Source organism: Pocillopora verrucosa, chromosome 2, assembly GCF_036669915.1.
Source record: "Pocillopora verrucosa isolate sample1 chromosome 2, ASM3666991v2, whole genome shotgun sequence".
Lineage (NCBI taxonomy): Eukaryota > Metazoa > Cnidaria > Anthozoa > Scleractinia > Pocilloporidae > Pocillopora > Pocillopora verrucosa.
In genome coordinates this window covers 1996727-2017278 of record NC_089313.1, presented here as the reverse complement: position 1 = coordinate 2017278, position 20552 = coordinate 1996727, and the positions used below count along the sequence as shown (strand labels likewise).

Below are 20552 nucleotides of genomic sequence, written 5' to 3'. Positions count from 1 at the left end.
ACTGAAGTTTGAACCATGATGAAATTCTTTCTCTCAGTAGCTGGACTTTATTTTCTTTATGAACTCATTCGTACCCGTCCTATTTTACGCGTTCTTCAACTTGTTCGTTCACAGTTACATCCAATACATCGGTGCTAGACTCAAATATAGATGCTGAAGGGGTAAGAAGTTGCTTCATAGAGGCATTGAAATGGTCTTTTTGTTGGCCATCGTTCTCTCACAGGTTTAGCAACAGCACACACTCTTCTGGTCAGTTCGATATGAATAGACATGTTAACTGTCATTAGCAATGTAAAGTCGAATTCTCAGTAATGAAAGTTCGTGTTCTCCTACGCATCGGTGTTGATAGCAAGCTCCCCTTCTTCCAAAGAAGTCATATCAACAGTTACATAACTCTTTTCACTGTCTGAATCTCGCTCGTCGCTCGGTAAGCAAAAAGACCTCAATGCATTTGCAATCGCGCAATACACAATGGCAAGTATAAACAGTAGGAAACTGGACCCAAGTGAGATTCCCGGACGTGGTGTCTTGAATGCGAGCGAGACAAGAACCAAAGAAGCTAGAAACGCGCAAACGGGAAACAAGTAAAGATAGATGAGATGTGTTGAGAGGCACCGCCGTTTACACACGTGAGTCCCTTTTCTGCTCGGCTCCAACTGAGAAACAACTTGAGGTTTTTCTTCTCGTCCCATCTCCTCGTCGCTTGCCATTTTTTCTACACTGCGTGTTATAAATTACAATGTGAGCTTCTGATGTTTTTAGGTCGACCAATGCTTTTCTTGTCCTGGTATTCTAAAACCGCGGTTTTCACTATATTTTCTAAATAGCCTTATTAGTGTCGTGATTTCCTTTATGTACAATTCGCCGGAAACGTTCCACAGACGTCACGTACGGGAGTTTAAATTAATGTAAGGTCAACAACTGAAGTTATCGATCATTTACACAGACAGGTTACCCTTCCAAACCGAAAACCAAAAATACTTAAGGAAAAAATGGTTCTTCTGCCTGAACAAACTAAACAAAGGGATGTTCACCACGAAATTTTTAGAAAACGAATTTCCGCTTTTTCACCAAAGGTTTCACACTTTTAACATTTACAACAAAACTTGAAACGACTTTTCTTTCGATTCCCTGAATGCAGTCCAAATCCGGATTACTGTACATCAGTATAGAGGAATTTGAGAGAAGATTCGTTTGTTTTCGGCGACCCAATAAAATTTTTTTAGTTTTTTACCGATATTTTGGCCTAAGGTAGTTTCAAAGTTGTTTTTTACTCTTTGTGAATTAAAGACATTGAAATAACGCCGCGTGTTTACCCTTGTGGCGAATGTAGAAGCCAGCGGAGAGGTCAAAAGAGCGAATTGGGTTGTTCCTGTTCACATAGTTTCAATTTAACGAGATATAGTCGAGTACAGAGGCACGCAAAGCCATTTTAGTATTAAATGCTGCCAGTGGTAAATACGAACTGAAACAATTTAATAGCTTTCTTATGTCGACTTATGGGTAAATACTGAGTATCTTCTACGCTAATATAGAGCTTTTATTGTTGTAAGATGTCCGAGTTAACGTATTAACTTTAATACAATAATCTCAGGTAAACATGAGTAAATCGGCATGAATTACTTGTTGATTACTTTGTTTTCTAATTGTAAAGATTTATCAGATCAAAGACAGCGACTCGCGGACTCATCAATCATGTTTAAATTTGGTTGTTTATGTTTTTGTCAAGGTGGCACTGACACGTTCAATTACGAACGCCCTTCGTGTAATCAGAAGCGGCCAGAGATGGGTTCGTTGCATGAAAACCAAGTTACGGTTTTCTTGTGAAGATGATTTTTGTTTCACCGTTAACGACAGCGAACACTCAAATTGGAAGTATTTAGAAACGTTTTTAATTCTTGTAAGCGCGATCATGAACGGTTAAATCGAGAGTTAGGTGCTTCATTTACTTTGTGTCAAATGGATCTAGTTGTTAATTAAGCTGAAACAGAACACAAAATTAGAAATATCCTGAGACAGAAAGCCTTAATTTCCTCGCAGGATCAAGTAAAATATTCGAGTATTGAGTTAGGATGACCGAGAAGGTGAAGTACTTTTATCAGATTTAAATGATCAGTCATGTTCTGTACAGATGTTATGAAAATAGCCATCAGGACTTATATTTCAGTCATTGTCATAGTCTCTAAAAATTAGACGGTCTTTGCTGTTAGGCTTCGATAAACGTAGCAGGGAACGATAAGAAGGGAACCGTCCATGTTAGTTGAATTAAATCACCCATTTCTTAACTCTGGGATGTAATGCGTTTGCCGCTCACTTTTTCAAGGCGATTGACAAGAATTTGGCCGGACTACTCCTACGTGCCTTCAATTTAAGCTTATAATTGGCTTAAAATTTCATTTGCTAAGGAGCTACTTTGGCATTCACCCCACGTTAACCGCAAAGCTCAATTCAGTAGCATAGAAAAAGCAGACCATACCGGCTGTCCGTCAAGAAGCTTGGGAACGAATATATATATTGTTAGCACGGTTGCTAATTTTAGCCCCCAGGTCCCCAGATTGGAAGTACTCTGTTTGGGGCAAGCGTTTACCTGCAGTGTGGTAATGATTTGTTATTTAATTAACTGGGACTGTTGAATGAAGACTGATAATTGAATAATAGGCTGATAACCTGACCTGAGTTCTGTAACTGCAAACGGCTTAATTCGATCTCTCATCATGTCAAATGTAATAAGGCATTTTGGGAGGCGAATCTGTGATCTAATGGCACGGCAGAGAACCACAAAACGAGATAAATCTATTACGGGAAACGAAAGTAAAAACAGTGCACTAAAAGCAGGATGACCAAACAAGAGATTCGTAATAACGCTGGCCTTTGGGCACCTATTTTAGACCCGTGAAAAATTACACTTCAGAAATGCGTTGCTCTAATTACAAAAATACTTCAAAAGACCCCGATTCATCATAAGAATGCAGTGTTTTTACAACTTGTGTGAAACATCGATAACGAAGAACGCACTCAAAACCGTTTGAACTTTGCAAATTTTGCTCATCGTCATTCTTTCAAAGATGGAAAGCGCAGGATCTTTAGATGACAATGAAACCTCCAGCTTTACAATACCAGGCGACATATGGAGCTGTTTTTCTTGCAAGAATCCATTCAGGATAGCTTTCCTGCGTGTCTACCCGTTTCTAGCATTCGTTGCTGGGATATTAATTCTCGCAATGGGATTCAGGAAAAATAACTTGAAATCCGAAGGTGTGAGAATGGCAGGTGTTAGTTTGGTTTATTTCAGTGTGCTTTGGTTCATTTTGGGGAATTTCGTGGACTTTTGTATTAACATTTATGGAAAAGATCTCCATGACACTGAAGAAGGAAACATAACAGCTGCTAATTAGACAGGAGTGGTACTGATTGATGATTTTTCGGAAGGGCACTGAGCTGGATATGAAAGTTTATTGAGAAGAAATGACAAGTGAACTCTTCGCATTGTATAGCAACTGTAGATTTAGATGCGATAACCGTTATCGTTGAAGGTGAAAAAAATATTAGTAGACGTAACTGTGTATGTGGACGGGGACAGATTACTGTAGAGGAAAGTAGGAAGACTTTGATTAAGTATTTTGGAATAAATAGATTTTATAATATGATGTCGTCGGGTAAAGCCTGAACAGCGGCTAAACCCCTTAGTTACGAGAATTTAGTCTAAGATCAAGATAACAACTTCTAGTTGATCAGTTTTAGTTTTCTCATTACCTGTCTGCTGGATATTATATGGATATTATAGGAAGAAGTTATACATGTCAATAACTTTTGGAAGTTAAAGGTTGGGAAAAAATTAGAAAATTGCGGTTCATCATACAGCAAACTTTGTGGTAATGGCTTCTCATAAACAAACTGTTTTTACTGGAGTGAAAAATGAGCTTCACTCCACCAGGGAATTTGTTACTAGGGGCTCCTTACACGGAGGGTTCCTCTCGATACAAATTATTTATCTGGATAAACAGAAAAGAAAGTGTTTCCTAAGGCCAGGGCCTTTATATTAAACGTCTTTCAGAGTCAGTCTAATCTAGTCGAGGACCAAAAAATACGCAATACTTACGTCCAATATCAGACGCTGGTGTCCGTTTACGAACAGTAACGCGTCACTCACCACAACAGATTCCGTTTTAGGACAGAAACGTCTCATTTTCGACCCTAGCGTCCGATTTTAGACATTTAAGTCCGATTTCAGACAGTAGTATCCGATTCTAGCCATTATACTCCGATTATAAACATTAGAGTCCGATTTTAGACAATAGTGTCCGATTTTAGAAACTCAGTAGCGTCTGATTTTAGACACCAGTGTCTGATTTGTAAGACACTAGTGTCCGATTTCAGGCAATAGCGTCTGATTTTTTACACTAATTTCCGGTGTTTGATAATGGTGTCTGACTCAAGTTACTAGATTCCGATTTAAACATTATTAATTAATTAATTAACATTATTATTAGACATTCGGACGCTAGCATCTGATTATGGACACTATTGTCTTCTTTTGGATGCCTTATGTTTATTGAAAGTTTTATTAAAAAAGAAAAACCTCTTTCTCTTTCGTTATTGCTTAATTCGAAATGATCATGTTTTGAAACACCTGACTGCAATATTTGAAGGCAAGAGTTCGAACCTCATAAAATCATGAATTTTTCCGGCTTCTCTCGTGGAATTGCAATTATAACTGCTGATCTGCGAAGATCGTTTTTTTATTTCTTGAAAAATAATTAACAAAACAAAAAAAAACAGTCATTTTCCTTCATGAACATTATTATCTAGATCTAGATCATTCAATTCAAATTAATCAAAAATTGTCGAATAGTCAACTCCTAGCTTCAAAATAATCGTTTTTTGAAGTTTTTCTTTGAAAACCTGACTTTATTACTTGATTTTCTGCATCTCCGTTCTTCTTCAAATTAGTATATTCAAATTAACACAAAATCATAGCTCAGTCAAAACACAATTAGAGAGAGGTCACAATTCAGTATTGATAGTTATTTTAAGTCAATCACGTCACTTAACTTTTCACCTACGGACCGACATCTCCCCGCACTGAGATTAAAGAGAGGCTTTTGTCGCGAGAAAATATTTATTATTTTTTCATCTCCTCTTTCAATGCTTAACTGATCTGCATTTAATGATACGAGATCATTCATTTCGTGGCCGCAAGCGACAGGTGTACATGTGTTTTAAAACAGATGGATCAACAAATTTGTTCGATTAAATGTCGGAGTACAGCAAAAACCGCTCAATCGGCTCAGTTGAAATTTGGCCAGGATAATTTTAAGTGTCGAGCACAATTCGAACATCTTCCTAATTAATCCAACTTTTAAAATGACAGTCTTCAAACACCTGTGTTACTTAATATCTCTGGCGTAATTTGTGGCTTATGACGATATCCATCGAATAAAACTTAAATTTTTGCTTCTCTCGATAAAGTTTCTTTGCGTCATTATTTTGTGGTAAAGAGAGCGGTGTATTTGAATATGGGTGTTCAGTAGGCCACGTAAATAAGCGATAAAGAACCTTATTAAACCTTCAAAAAAGATCTAGATGTTAGTTTCTTTTTGTTTGTTTGTTTGTTTGTTTTTTTTTTGTTTTCAACGTTTTGCTTATCACGGTTGTCTGATGTAAACAAACTCTAAGAGGACGGAGAATGTCTTATATGAAAGTCTCTTGGACTTTAATTAGCAATATAAAAGTAAGACCGACATCACGCCTCAAAGTACGTGTTAAAATTCCATAAGTTCTAAGTCTTTTCTTCGTAGGCTCTTACCCATGCACGTCTGGACAACATCTTGTAAAACACTGAGTTTGAAAATGCACCTAAGATTTTAGCATAAGATTTCCAAGTTGGTCGCGAACGATCCATGTAAATCGTATGCATTCATGATCATTTTCGTTTCCTTACACGTATGTCCTTAAACTGTGACGTTTTTCCGCAAGCCGTGACAAGGTGATATTTTAATGCATGAGCGTAGGAAACGTTAATAGAAACAAAGCTTATGATCATTCAACGCACGTATTCTATACTGTTTTACAGAATATAAAAAAGGCGAAGCACAATTAAAAAACACTTTCAGCGAGTTTCAACAATATCCACCAGGAAACGTTGTGTTATTCAATCCAACAACTGTCACGCTTTCCCTTACGACACAGAATTATACGTAACCTTCGAGAGTGTCATGGCCGCTCCAGGTGCGTGAATTAATTGTTTAGTTGCTTTGCTGATTCATTTTCCACAAATCACTTTGGAGAGGAAATGGAGCTTGGTTTTCCAATAGATGTTATACTGTTCTTTACATCTGCTATTTTTGGATTTGTTGTCTACTCCATCTACTTTCGACCGAAGGAATCACTTCAAACTTACAAGGTGGTTTCGAAACGGTTCAGAGGTTCCACTTTGTGTAAGATTCTCGGCCTGAATGAATTTCACGCTATTAAGGACAGATTTTCATCGGTGAAAGAAGTTTCAAGTGCAATTAAAAAAGCTGGTTTAGAGTCGAGCAATCTTATTATTGGTATTGATTTCACGGCGAGTAACGAATGGCAAGGAAGAAAAAGCTTCGGTGGACGGTCATTGCATCACGTTTTCAACAACACCAAAAGGTTGAACCCCTACCAGCGTGTTGTGCAAGTTATAACCAAAACACTCGAACCGTTTGACGGAGACAAGCTAATTCCAGCATTCGGATTCGGTGATTCCGTGACTAAGGATCATAGCGTGTTTAGTTTCAACGAGGACGGCACTCCGTGCCAAGGGCTGTGCGATGTTTTGAAACAGTACACCGATGTTGTTGGCCGAGTATCTCTAAGTGGTCCGACTTCATTTGCACCGATCATCAACAAAGCTATAGAGATCGTCAAGCAGGATAAATCATACAACATTTTGGTGATAGTAGCTGATGGTCAGGTTGTAGAGGAACACGAACGTAGCACAAGGGAAGCGATTGTAGAGGCGTCGTATTTTCCACTTTCGATCATTGTTGTTGGAGTAGGAGACGGTCCATGGGATCGTATGCATGAGTATGACGATATGTTGCCGCAAAGACGGTTCGACAATTTTCAGTTTGTTGAGTACGAGGCTGTTATACGCAACGCGAAACATCCAGATACTTCCTTCGCTCTTCATGCGCTCATGGAAATACCAGACCAATATAAAGTCATACAGGAATTGGGATTGATCAAAGCGAAAACCAAAGATGATTGAAAGGAAGATGAAAGTATTTTTTCATCTACATTCAATTCTCGTGGCTATTTATTTTGCGCTCTATTTTACCTCAAGAAAAAATTAGTTTTATTTATTTACACTTGCAACTTGTAAAAGCGTTTAAATTACCCAAACACCATTGCAATCATTAATACACGGTCATTTCCGTATAGCTTTTTAAAGTTTCTCTTTTTTTATAAAGATTTGCTGTACCGGAGATCAAAAATTCACAAATGCATATCTCCGTTTTAGCCTTGATTTATGGGAAAAAAATATTGTTTCGTCTCTACCGGAAAAATTCTCAGAGGACGTAAACTTAAGTTTATGTTTGGAGTGTTTTTGCCTACGTCTTAGTGCTAGGGGGATTGGGGGAGGGGAGGAGGGGGAGAGGAAGGAGGAAGGTCTTCTGCTGCTAAGACCCCATAGAGAGTTCTCTGGTGTCACAATACTTGGAAGTTTATTCCCCCAATTGAGTACACTTTGGTTCCATTGGCAGGGCAATATTTACTTCAGTTGTGCATTTCCTCCAACATTTCATTTTAGACACAAGTGTTGCTAAACCACTTTTGCAGACCACTTGTGCCATGATATTGTCATTCAAAAATTCAGAAGAACTACATACTGGGATAAAGAATGTTACAAAATTTCTTCTCTGGAAAAACCAACCTGCTCTTTTGTTTCCTCAGAGGCTCCCTTTGGAAAGCAATATGTGTTTTTAAAAGAGGGGTACTGCTTTTCATCAGGATTAGTTAACTCCCCCCCCCCCCCCACCACCACTACCACTACCACCACCACCAAAAGGAAAAGTGCACCACTTTTTATACCCCGGGTACCATAAGCTCTTTTTTGTATTCAGCTGCTTGCCTTGCCTCTGCCATAGGCAGTTTCATTAAGCAGAAAACATAAATAAAGATAAAAGGCCCCCACGCACCCCTAAAATTTTGCCTTCAATATAAGTTGTGACTTGGTTATGCATTAATAATGAATGAAGGTATCTTTTGTGGTCCAAAGCACAGATAATCTGTTTGGTATAAATTTGAAACTTAATGGTAAACATTTTGTTATCTCTAAATTTATTCAAAACACCTCCTGAATGATTTATAAGTGGTAATATATATATCAGCATCAATATTTTCTGGAGCATATGTCATAAGGAGAATAATCAGAATTTTTTGACTTATTTGTTGAAAATTATTACTTGTGCTTAGCTTTTCACTGAAGCACATTGAAGATAACTTTTTGTTTTGCCATTTGCATACTTGTAAAGGAGGATTAAAACCATTTGCAAAGACTATTTGTAGTCTAGAAATTTATTTGATAGTTCAATTTACAGTTTGGAAAAACTCTAGGCAATAAAAAGATTAACAGATGTAAAGACATAAGGGTGTGCATCAAAACTTTAACTCGTTACACATAAATAGAGTCCAAAACAGTTTAATGATTCATTTAAGAGACACATAAATAATATCACATTATTATGATTTAGAATGTCTCGTAACTAATTATTTCTCACAATTTTTACCCTTTAACTCCCAAATCTCGTAAGTCATTGTCTTTACTGTCTGCTTTACAATGCTTATGATGTTAGTTTGGAGAATTTGCAAGTGGATCAACAATTATCCCTTAATTGATATTTCTCCTTATTCTCATCATTGGTCTGCTTGATATAGTATTGATATTATATGGAAAAATTCTGTCTTTGTCACCCAAGGGATTTAAAGGGCGAATTGCTTGCCTGTGAAAAATTGTCCCATATAAAATTACAATAAGGAAACACAACAGAAGTAAACAGACTAACAACTTTTTTATTTGCTTCATTTATTGGCTATGCAAGAACAGAAAAGCTTTGATAAGCAAACCTTTCTTCTTCAAACTCATTCAAACACTTTTTAGTCAAATTATCCCATTAAAAACCATGTAGTTATCAGATAGTGCATCTCATCACAATTTCTCAAAACAACAACAACAAATAAGCAAACATAATTCAACCCAGACTACAATAATTATTGATAGGTAAATGTTTTAAAAATGGATTCCCTTATGAACACAAATCAATAATACAACTTCTTATATTTTTTTGGTCAAGCCTAACCAGATTACTAATTTCATCAATGTACAGAGTCCAACTCTACATCAAGTCTATGAATGGTGCAAAGAGCTCCATTGTTTCGTAGACTGTCATTAATTTGGTTGCAACGTACAGAAAACAGAAATCAGTTTCTTGTTGGCCAAAGCCTCAAATATCCAAACTAAACTTCAACATGAACCTGCAATTAGATACACAAGTAAAAATTATGTGCTTCTCATCAGAATAATTTAAGAAAACACTGATTTAAATGCCTAAGAAACCTTGTGAATGAATAGATTTAATTTCAAATTTTAATTTTATTACCTGACCTTGAGTGATGATAAGCCACTAGAGTAGTTTCATTGCTTCCTCAATGAGATCACTGTTAACTGGAAATTTCAGTTTTCTTGGTGGGCCCTTCTTTATACCAGTCCAAAGCTGTAACTCTAAAATGGAAATGTAGAAAGAGGGTCAATTTGAAGAGGACACAAACTGATATTAAGGACTTAAGGGTTAAGGAATCAGAGATCGGAGAATTCTGTGGCTTCTTGCTTTTACGCAGAATTTTCTGGCTAAGTTTCACTGGCCTCAGCTTTTTTTTTTAAGTTAGATGTGGAAAATAATCTGTGATTACTCTTATTTCTACATTTCTTTAATAAAAGACCCTGTTACCATCCCCTTTGGAACTGACACACTTTTCATGTTTTGTTTTTCACCAACCTTCTCCATCCTCCTTCACAGCTGTTAATTCAAAACTCTTTGAACGTGGTTTAGTTTCATTGATAAGGACCTGGGCACTTGGGAATGCCTTCAGCAAGTCCGAGGACAACTGATTTGCATTCCTTTTATACACCTGTCAGGATTTACTGTAAAAAATAAAAATAGAAGAGAAGTCTGACCCTTTAAACCCTGGAAGTGATTAACATGTAACTTCTCCTTATAATATCCATATATTATCCAGCAAACAGGTAATGAGAATAATCAAAATTATAAGGTAGAATTTGTTTAGTCGATCTTGCACCAAATTCTCATACCTAATTTACAAGGAAATGTGTAGCAGCTAGAGGGGAGAATTAACAATCAGATCTTAAAAGTTTAAGGTGGAATTACTGCAATATGACTGGAGCCATGCACTTTCTAACTACACATGGGCTGTTTGCTGTGGCTAAACAAAGGCTGGCACAGGTTAGATCTCTTAAATTTCAAACAATTTGTGTGTCATATAAAATACGCACACAATTAAATCACAGGCCTTTAAGCAGGAGATGGAAGATAATTAATTCTCTTTGAAACCGAGAGTTGGGGTAAGGGAGGTTTGAGAATCACAGCTGAGGGTTCAGGTTTTCCTTTAGAAGTGGAGATGGTAACATACCATCGGTAAGATACTCTGGTATACAACCTCACAATTGTTTTGATTCAACAACGGATCCAAACATTCAATGTAGACACCGATCAAATTGCGGTTAAATTTCCGCACAGCCCCATATTACATTATGCATTCAGTTCTTGGATAGGGAAAACAACGACAAAAACAATACATTGTCACTGGGAAAACAGATTTGTTTAACAATAGTATGGTGCCGTGCGGAAATTTTACCCAAATTGCTCTGAGATTTAAAAAAACCATATGAGAACAACCTACCAATGCTCGATCTTGAAAGTCAAGCTCTTGGACAGATCTTTCTTCTTTTTCACTGGACTATCTTCATCAGCAGATATTTCTTTCTCGGCCTCTGCCGCTTCATCTTTTCCACGATCAGAATTATCGTCCTGTTTTCGTTTGCGCCCTCGTGGCATGTTGCATAACTACTACTCCCGAGTCGATGAACACAGCGTAAAGCAAGGAAAATTGGCGCGAAAAATTAGATCATTACGACAAAACAATCCTTCCTATTGGTCACTTTCTTATGTGGATGTCTAAACCAATTAGTACCTGTGTTCTATTAAAATTCCTTTGTAAAGCCGCTGTCCAGAACATTTGGTGTAAACAATATGGCAGATGAAGTTATAGGTAAAAGAGTGATCTGCGAGGGATTTCGCGGAGTAATAAAATATGTCGGGGAAGTTCCTCCTACCTCAGGTAAGTGGGCAGATTATTTGTTCAATTCGATCAACAATGAGATAAAAGAATGCCTATGTGCGCTCAAATCCATTGATACCTGTCATAGAGATACCGAAAATTACGATAGCGTATTTTCAGTGCTTGTTGAATGTTTGAATTGATTTACGTATTCATGTATGTTAAACACGCAGAAATTTAGTGACGAAATGACAAACATATACTTTTGATCCCAGATATTCATTACATGTTTCTACAATAAATGAATTTAAGGAATAGCTAAAGTAAGAAAAAAACTTTTACCAGCGTACATATATAAGAAGTATCAAAACACAATAAAGGGGTAAGTGCACTGAGTTACTCGGATACTGACATTGATCCAAATTTGTTTAGAAGAGTCCTGATCAGGTTGCTAGCCAGCAGAGAAGGGTGAAATTTGTGGTGGTCCGCCATCTAGAAGGCAAATTGTACTTAAAGGGCAATGAGGGTTTGGGATAAAAACTTTTGCTTACTCTATGGTACAGTGCAGACTGGCTGCTTTGTCTATGAGAGGTGAAAAATTGATGCCAACTCTGATTCCTTGGTTTTGAACTGGTCTCATAGTTGGAAGAAAATGTTACATGTGTTTCAGGCAAAGTCATCACAGTGTATAGAAAAACTTACTAAGTTATCCTAAAGAAAGACTCCTTCATGAAAAATAATCAAAACATGGAATTCATTATATTTTTTAGGTGAGTGGTATGGTATTGAATGGGATGATCCGGATAGAGGCAAACATGATGGAACACATGAAGGGGTGAAATATTTTGAATGCAGGTAATATTTGACATTCACTCTAGATCATTAAGCACAAGGCTACTGCATCTCCTCATGACAGAGTGATTGGCCTGCAATAGTTCAGCTTGATCTCTAGGGAGTGTAGCAATACTCTTGGTCATTACAGTTTGTGAATATGTAGCCCTAATTAAAGAAGACAGAATTTAATTCGAGGCTTGACTGATTGACTTAGTCAATTAGTTATGAATGTTTAATTTTAAAGTGTCTGTAGCCTAATGATTTTGTTGCCCTCCATCAGTCTGATGACCATGGAAGAGAATACTAGTTGTCTGCTCTATTGGAGTAGCTCTATTTGTGACTGAACAGGCCGATTTGCTATTGGAACTGTTCTTTCTTGTGGGTCCTCTTCTCTTCCCCTGTGGTGATCAGTCTTTTCTCTCAACATATGATTACAGGCATCCAAAGAGTGGCTCCTTTGTCAGACCAAAGAAAGTAGACTTTGGTATCAGCATCATAGATGCTCTAAAGGAACAGTATGGGCTGGGTGGGGATGGAATCAACCCAGAGGACATGTATGTCATAAGCGGTAAGAACAAGAAAAAGCCTGTAGAGATGGTTGGCGCAGATTCTATTCAGGAAAAACAAAGGTACTCATTGTTATTTGTAGAAGACAGGCTCTGTGTGAGTTGTGGAAAATTAACAATTGTATCATTTTCTAGGCCTGGAAAGTTACAGAGTTTGTGTGAAAGTCAAGAAATGAATGGGGAAGTGATGGAAAATGATTTTTGTGGGAACAATACAGAGAGGAAGAGCTTGCTTGAATAACCACTTTCAGGTCCCTTTGAAACCAATCTGAATCATAGATTAAGGAAAGAATTGTGAATTAAAGCCCTTTTATAAGTCATGCAATGTGATGGAGTCTTCTTTGTGGAAAAGAGTATTTACTCCCGATTTCTAACAGAAAAAAATGCCCCATAATATGCTTCTGAACTGCAATTTATTTCTCTTAACCAATTTTACTTCATCTTTTTCAAGTCAAAACATCCAAAGTATACAAAACCAGTTCTTCTTCTGTAGCATTTGTTAATAATTAACCAGCATATTGATCCTCCATGATTACAAATGATTTATTGATGTCATGATACTGGGATTAAATCTTCAGCAACTACAAGGAACTAACGGTGGTTAGTCTACGAGGAATGGAAGTTGGTGGACCAGATAAAGAGAGTGAATTTTACACAATAGCACCACGTATCCTGAATTTAAATTAGTAGCTGTAACTGGAAACACTAGCAAAATATAAGAAAACAATACAAATATATAATTTTTTTCTGTGCAAAATTAATGTAATTATTGTGACATAGTAATTCCTCTTAGTCTGTGATGTTTGTGGGAGGATCTCTGCTCTTTTTCATGAGGTAGGAATGATAAGCTTACCCAAGTAAGCTTATCTACAGTTAGCTAATTGGAAGAAATGAAGATTGCTCCTTCCTGAATTTTGAAATGTTATTTCTATTAAGTCTCTGACTTTAAAGCCTCTTAAAGCCAACTGTCCCCTTTTTAGAAGTGATGGTATTTATCATGTATATATATTTTTTCACTCAAGTACAATAGAAGGCCATCTTAATTTCTTCTTAACTTGATTTAGTCGTATCCGAGTTTGACCTGTCTGGTACTCTTATATCGTCATGGAGTGATGTTGCTTTAATAACAAAAAATTTACACCAACTACAGACAATTCATCTTAAGTAAGTTATTTTGCTTGAAGATGCTTCCATTTTTATAATGTCTGAATGAGTTTAGGTGCATGTCAACTACTTTTGAAAACATAAGATAATTGCCCAAGCAATTTGACCATTTTTGTGTTGGTTAACATTTTTTTGTTTTTTTTTTTTTCATTATCCAGTGAAAATTTTCTAAAATTACCTCAAAACCCTGAACAGCTGATGCCATCATTTAGCACAGTATCAGTCATGTTTCTCAACAGAATGAGGCTTCAATGGAATGAGGTGAAGGAAACATTGAATATCTTCAAGTGCCTATGAAAGTTTTTTGGGGGGAATTGTAAACTGCTCAATGTAGTCTGGCCAAGGGATATTTGTAACCTGTGAACATACTGCAAACAGAGATAAAAGCTGTAGTTATGTGGAAATAAAAATTTATAAATAAATGCAATTTTAAAATGTAGTGTTACATGTACTGTTGATTTAAGTTTTTTTTCCTCAACTGCATGTTTTAGAAATTATAAGTTTTCAGTTAAGTTGAGGAGAAACATAAACTTTGACAAGGAACCCTATCTTAAAAACATTTTTGCAATTGCTGTGGCTTTGCCTCATTCTAGTTATTTTGCATAGTGTTCTAAAATTTAGTTACATATGATTTTGATGTTTGTTTTATCATTTTCTTGTCGATTGTAGGTAGAAGTTATTGTAAGCATGATGCCCTCACTTAAAGAGCTTCATGCTTGTCACAACTGCTTGAACAATCTGAGGTAAATTGTAGAGTTTTTAAAATGTCTTTTCCTTGTATGGTGGACCAAGGTTTTGTGATGGTAGAACACTGGATCTCAGATTGACATCAGCCCTTTGGTTTTCTTTCCTGTTCTCGAAACCTGAAATGTGAGAAAGTATTGTGGCCTGAAGACGCTACTGTATACTTGTTCTTTTTCACTACTGTTTCTAGTGTTTGTTGTCATCTGTTCCCCTTGTTCATCCTAGGCATCAAAGCAGAGCAATCACTATTGTTGAATGCAACTTGAGTTTTACAGCCAATGACATCTTGGCTAAAATGACCCCTCAGTTTTCACTTTTTCAAGACTTGTGGCATTCATCTGACAAACGATATCATGGAATATCAGATTATGTATTCATGCTGGTAGATGAATGACACTGGACATTCAATGGACAAAAAAAATTTTGCAGGGAAAAAGATGGTCAACTTACTCAGCTGCAAGCACTCCAGAATATAGAACTTCTCAACCTAGAGGGAAACAGGCTATCAGATTGGAAAACGATTTTGAGACTAGGGCATTTACCAAGGTAATAATCACAAATATTATCCAAGGCACACACTTGAAAACGTTTCCCCTCTAGTGGTAGATATGTTATGTTTTCCATTAAGCCATTTATAATGATCTGTGTTTTCCCATCATCATGTCTACATACTGGTTTAATACAAAACCCTAAGTTTCTCCATTGTTAATTATCTGTTCAAAATTCTTTTTTTTTTTCAGACTGAAATGTCTTATTTTAAATGACAATGGCATAAAGAGTGTTGAATTGGGAAACAAGGTCCAAGGTTAGTACATCAAGTACATGGAAGTATTGTTGTATTTTGTGGTTTTCACCATAAATTTAACAGTATGTGTAAATTTGTTTCATTGTTCCTTTAGACAGGACAGATGGTGTTCCTCTCTTCTCTTCATTAGAATCTCTCTCCTTAAGCAACAACATAATAACTGAGGTTAGTTGTGTTTCCTTTGGCTCTATCGAGTTTTTGACGCATTTGAACAAAAGTTTTCAAGGGTTAAGTCAATCTCTGGAATCTCAAATCGCAGCCAGTGTCGTGATTTCACATACACTATCATGGTTTGGGGAGCATACTTCACCTGCAGCAATGCTACTTTCCATTGTGTTTGCCTGGCTATTTACAGACAGAAATGTTTGGTTGATGGGACTAGTAAAGTAAAATATTTGCCAGTTCTCAAATGCTTCTTTTCTCTGTCCAATTTAAGCTACAAAGTATCAACGAGTTGAATCACCTTCCTTCATTGAATGGTTTACGCTTCAAAGGGAATCCTCTCTTTCAAGGTACGAATTACAGATGGCTGCATTTGCTACATTTTTGAAAATTGTTTCGAGCAACAAGTTAAAAATCGTTTTTCTTTCTCAGATGAAACCACGTTCGAAAGTCGTCAAGAACTGCTGGCACGTGTTCCTTCGCTAACATCCCTCAATGGAAGCCCGGTTAGTTCCTCCGAAATTTCAGTTTCGGTTCTTAAATTATTCAACATCAGCCATTTTAATAGGCTAGAAAACCCAGTTTTAAGAGCATCTCTTTATTAAGAAAAGTCTTTCTTAAGGAAATTCACACAAAAATGAACGTAACAATTTGCGTTGGTTATTCTGTTGTTTCTGTTTTTGTTTTATAAAATTTATAGAATTCTTGAAATGTTAAGGTAATTACGGTTGCGGTTGGTCGCAGGATTGGTCGCTGGTGTCACTAGTGCAGAAGCGGGAAAATTTTCGTGTGAGCTTGCCCTTCATTGGCTAAATAAAGAGTGCTTACGTTGTGATTGGTTCCGACTTGTGGCAAGCGCGTCAAGAAGCGTTATCATTTTTCAAACTGTTCAATCTGTATCTTTTGCTATATCGTTACCGTTTAATGTGTTGTTTTCAAAGTGCTGCTTTTTTTTTAAATCGTATTTTAGGTGAATTCTAAAGAAAGAGAAATAGCAGAGCGAGCGTATTTGAAGAAATACGCTACTTCATGGGTTAACGCCGGTGGAATGCCTGGGAAAGGAGAGAAAAGTGTGCTAAAACCTGAATTTATCGAAGCTCACCCTAGATATGAAGAACTCGTTAAAGGTTTGTTTATTATGCACAATTCTTTAAAATTATCCAGGTTTCTAGATAAAAGTGGTTGTTGCGATCATTCTTGCTTGCAGTTAGGAAATGAAACTTCCAGATTTGCGAAGTTTAACCTGAGCAAAGCGACAGTAAGATTTCTGGAATATCTTGGAATTTTCACTTTTGATACTCTCTGAGGTTAATTTTTTCGGTTCCAATGTTTAAATTTTTTTTCTTTGTATTTCAGTTCACGGTGTTCCTTCTGAAGCTGAAAGAAACCATTCCTCGTCAAAGACTCTGAAAGACTCTTTAATTTGTATCCTTAACATCCCTATCTTTAGGGTTGGCCTCGGTTAGGAAACTAATAAAGTCGTGGAATTTTGTATTATCAAAATATCCTCTAGGCTCATTGCCTAGAGAATAGGGTTGGCACAGGTCAGGAAACTAAGAAAGTCGTGGAATTTTGTATAATCAAAATATCCTCTAGGCCACTAACCTAGAAAGTTATGGAGATAGAAAGATATTTTTTCTGTGAAGAGCAAGTGAAAAAATGCCATCAGAGCATGATCGTTTTCACGTTATTTGGAACCAATCTCTCAACTTTAATTTCGGGTCTTAGATAACATCGAGAAAGTTCCGAAAAAGTTAAGGAAAGTCCTCGTAATTTTTTGGGCTAGAAAAAGCATTAATCCTCATTTATAAGCTAGAGGTTTAAATTTCAGAGGTGCTTTGGTCCAGTTTCATAAGGTTGAATTTCTTAACACAATTTTTGTAAAGCTGTGACAATTACATGCCCTGATGCCCCTGATAAAAAGTCTGTCACAAAGAAATTACCTGGTATGAGGCTATTTCAATGTACGACTCCGCTGCAAGTATTCCAGAGACAAGACATCTTTCATAAACACATTTGTTGTTTTCACTTTGGCCAATGTATCAACTATGGTTACAAAATTCTAGATAAATGTTTGATATTGGAGAACGAATATGAAATAAGCTTTAATAAGCTCTACTGGACATTATGAACATTTTTACGAAAAAATTTTATTGAGTGCACGTAAATCGCAGTCGCTTTAATTTTGATATGATTTCATTCAAATTCATTTTGATCCAAGTCTATTGCTTTTCACAGTATTTCAGAAATATAGTAAGCTTTTGATAGCCGTACAGGTTCAAATTTTTTCGTCTTTTTTCAGGAACTATGACAATCGGAAAAGTCAAAGGATTACTTTATCGATTGTTCAAGGTGGATAGCTCTGATCAGAAGTTGTCTTCGGTAGACAGCAAAGTAAGTAGAAAACAGTATTGTCTCCAATAGGACTTTTAAAGAGGGACCTGAAATGCAACGTTTTCGAGCTAAAGGCTTGTTTTCTTTTTACAGCTGGGTCGGGAGGTGGATTTAGATGATGACCTCCGACAACTTACGTTTTATTCTGTGCAAAGTGGAGACACTATCTATCTTCGGTGGTGATTATTACGCGATGACAAGTTTCAGATGAAAGCTACTGTTACGACCTCGACCAAAGTATGCATAGCTTTCTTACACGAACCAGTCACGATTGACTTTTCAGCGCTCCCCCTCCCTTATCCACTCCCTCTTTTCCCTTCCATCCTGGGAGGTTGTTAAAATTGAGCAAGTCTGTTCGTTGTTACTCCGAACTAACGCTATTTGCTAAAAGAGATGGCAAATCTGTTAGTTAATTCAATAGTAATAACTCACTAAAGTAATGTTAGTTATTGCGGGAGTCAGTCAAGAAACGGTGCCGAAATGACGCTGTCTTGAAAAGCTTGTGAGGTGATTTAATGAAAGCAACACAGCAGTTGGCTTTTAAGTAGTCTATGCCCTGTCACATCCATGTCACCCTTAAATTACCTAGTCTTGTGTATAAGGTCTATCTGCCTCCTAGAAGGCACCTAAATGTTTTCCTTTAAGAATTTAATTTACATTGAATGTGCTTCAATTTCGTTATCCATTAAATCTACTCTAACACCACTATCATCTCTCTTTTGATAATGAAAAAATGCTCGATTAGTTCCTTCTGAATAAACCTTTCTGTATGTTCCTAGGATCAGGGCGATTCGGTGCCTTTTTCGCAAACAAATTATTTTTCCATTTTTTTTCCATCATTGGTTTGAGCGCATAACAACGCAATTTTAGCCAGTGTCCTTGTCGGTTGGTTTGCGTTCTTCCCAGTCTGTAAAGATCACAGGAGACCCATCATTCCACTGGGTGAAAGAAACATTGTTCGAATCTCGTTGAAGTCCAGGTCATGTTTTCTTTGAAGATGATAACACAGCAGAAGTGACAAAGTCTTGTTCAGAAGCAGATTTTAGTGTGACTAGGTGAGCGCCAACCGATTAACACTGTTCGTAAGCAGCTTGCCTCTTCACCTTTGATGGAAAAACCTTGTAACAGGAACCAGAAAAGTGCATCCAGCCATCAGTTAGGCTACAAGGCTCAGCTAACGAAGAGTAAAACAATTAATTTTGGGGGGATCAAGAAAAGGTCTCCAGATTAAGGAAGAAAATATGGAGCGAATCCCATAGTTTTTAAAAGTGGCCACAATCGTTTTTTTGAAATTCATGACCCTGTTACGTTCTGAGGGGGCTCAGATACGGAGGGGTTATTGATGAGGTATAAACACTTAAAGCAAACAGAGGGTGATGTTTGTCAAGGCTTGCCACTGCTGCGGTATTAACTGGACACTTTTCGTCACTTTTGTCTTATCACAAGCAGTTGTATGGTGGTAGTACCAATACCGCTGAGCGCAAGTATTGTAAATGGTTCTGTGTTGTATGGGATAGCCTGAAGGTAATTAAAAAAACGATTAACTTGAGCTGTCAAGGTGACCTCCTAATAAATGTCAGCCGACAGTTATGTTGAAGTAACCTTGTTCGGGTTTGATACTGATGATGATTACATCAGTCACAGCAAATACTGGAGAGTAAATTAGAAAACTAAACTTTGTCCCAGTGTGAAATACATCTTATCCATGATGGGTTTATCTGTACCATGTTATCGATTTTCTTTTCCGTGCAGTGTTAATCTCAATTGGAGAATCCTACTGATCTTAGGAGACGGGAACGGAAAATTACTTTTGTTGTATAAAGTAATCATGGATATTCGTCACCTGTAAATTTGACAATTCGTATTACGTTACAAATAATCTTTGGTCACTTGGTAGTCTATGATTAGAGGATTTCATCAGTAACATTAAACCATAACAATGCGAACTCAAAGCGAATGCAGCTGTAAATCTAAAACGTTCATTTGTACAATCTTTGAATCACAGTTTTTTTGGACACCGTCGGAAAGATGTTTACACTTACTTTTCTTGTTTTCGTAAAATTCGTGACACCTGCTATGATCATACTTTGTTCCTTCCTGTTTACTCTGATGGGTACCATGGTGGAAAGGAATGGGTCAGTATGTATGATGTCATGCATTTTGTTTGCGATCTAAATAACTAGAAACTCTCGTTTGTAGGCTCATTTATTTCCGTGTATTTTCACCCAGCCAACATGTCTTCCGGATGGGGAATGAATTGTTATCCCCGTTACTGCCTCCCCTCCTCCTCCTCCTCCTCCTCCTCCTCCTCCTCCTCCTCCTCCTCCGCAGCTCTCTTTATGCGTCACGGTTTGCCATCGATTGAAATATCTAAATTTGGTTGCAATGTTTATCAGATAACAGCAACACTAATAATTTTAGGTATTCCTATTTAATACACGACTAGGTCAGGAATAATAGGAAGTTAAAATAAAAATAAAAAACAATATGGATTTAAATGAGGCCTTAGCATCCAAAAATGAAATTAAACTTCATTGGTTGAGAAGAAAAAATCA

The 20552-nt window shown here is 36.9% G+C and overlaps 3 protein-coding genes across 4 annotated transcripts; 2 read left to right on the top strand and 1 right to left on the bottom strand.

The window, feature by feature from the left end:
* Positions 1 to 6062: 6062 nt before the first annotated feature.
* Positions 6063 to 8695, top strand: LOC131772143 (uncharacterized). Its single transcript, XM_059088044.2, has one exon. The coding sequence runs from the start codon at positions 6293 to 6295 to the stop codon at positions 7238 to 7240; it is 948 nt and encodes a 315-aa protein (XP_058944027.1). The 5' UTR covers positions 6063 to 6292; the 3' UTR covers positions 7241 to 8695.
* Positions 8696 to 9057: 362 nt separating this feature from the next.
* On the bottom strand, positions 9058 to 11154 carry LOC131772144 (selenoprotein H-like). 2 transcript variants are annotated; one of them, XM_066162561.1, is made up of 4 exons: positions 10951 to 11154; positions 10029 to 10174; positions 9633 to 9754; positions 9058 to 9507 (listed from the first exon to the last, which is right to left on the bottom strand). In XM_066162561.1, exons 1-3 carry the CDS (start codon positions 11103 to 11105, stop codon positions 9657 to 9659), a joined length of 399 nt encoding a protein of 132 aa, XP_066018658.1. In that variant the 5' UTR covers positions 11106 to 11154; the 3' UTR covers positions 9058 to 9507; positions 9633 to 9656. The 2 variants fall into 2 exon arrangements, with proteins under 2 accessions (XP_066018658.1, XP_066018659.1); XM_066162562.1 differs by having other exon boundaries at positions 9638 to 9754.
* A 143-nt stretch (positions 11155 to 11297) lies between these two features.
* Positions 11298 to 18702, top strand: LOC131772140 (tubulin-specific chaperone E). The gene is made up of 17 exons (XM_059088041.2): positions 11298 to 11388; positions 12099 to 12183; positions 12600 to 12791; positions 13307 to 13395; positions 13793 to 13892; positions 14051 to 14153; positions 14562 to 14635; positions 15066 to 15182; positions 15377 to 15441; positions 15536 to 15606; positions 15878 to 15953; positions 16036 to 16109; positions 16574 to 16730; positions 16960 to 17028; positions 17490 to 17549; positions 17906 to 17997; positions 18091 to 18702. The coding sequence occupies exons 1-17, from the start codon at positions 11301 to 11303 to the stop codon at positions 18178 to 18180; spliced, it is 1602 nt and encodes a 533-aa protein (XP_058944024.2). The 5' UTR covers positions 11298 to 11300; the 3' UTR covers positions 18181 to 18702.
* The last annotated feature ends 1850 nt before the right edge of the window (positions 18703 to 20552 follow it).

Excerpts from the sequence above, each read along its gene's own strand:
- LOC131772140 (XM_059088041.2), top strand. The coding sequence starts at position 11,301 with ATGGCAGATGAAGTTATAGGTAAAAGAGTGATCTGCGAGGGATTTCGC. Across the intron at positions 12,184-12,599 it reads GTGAAATATTTTGAATGCAG|GCATCCAAAGAGTGGCTCCT; the intron begins GTAATATTTGAC and ends ATATGATTACAG. Across the intron at positions 13,893-14,050 it reads CTACAGACAATTCATCTTAA|TGAAAATTTTCTAAAATTAC; the intron begins GTAAGTTATTTT and ends TTCATTATCCAG.
- LOC131772143 (XM_059088044.2), top strand. The coding sequence starts at position 6,293 with ATGGAGCTTGGTTTTCCAATAGATGTTATACTGTTCTTTACATCTGCT.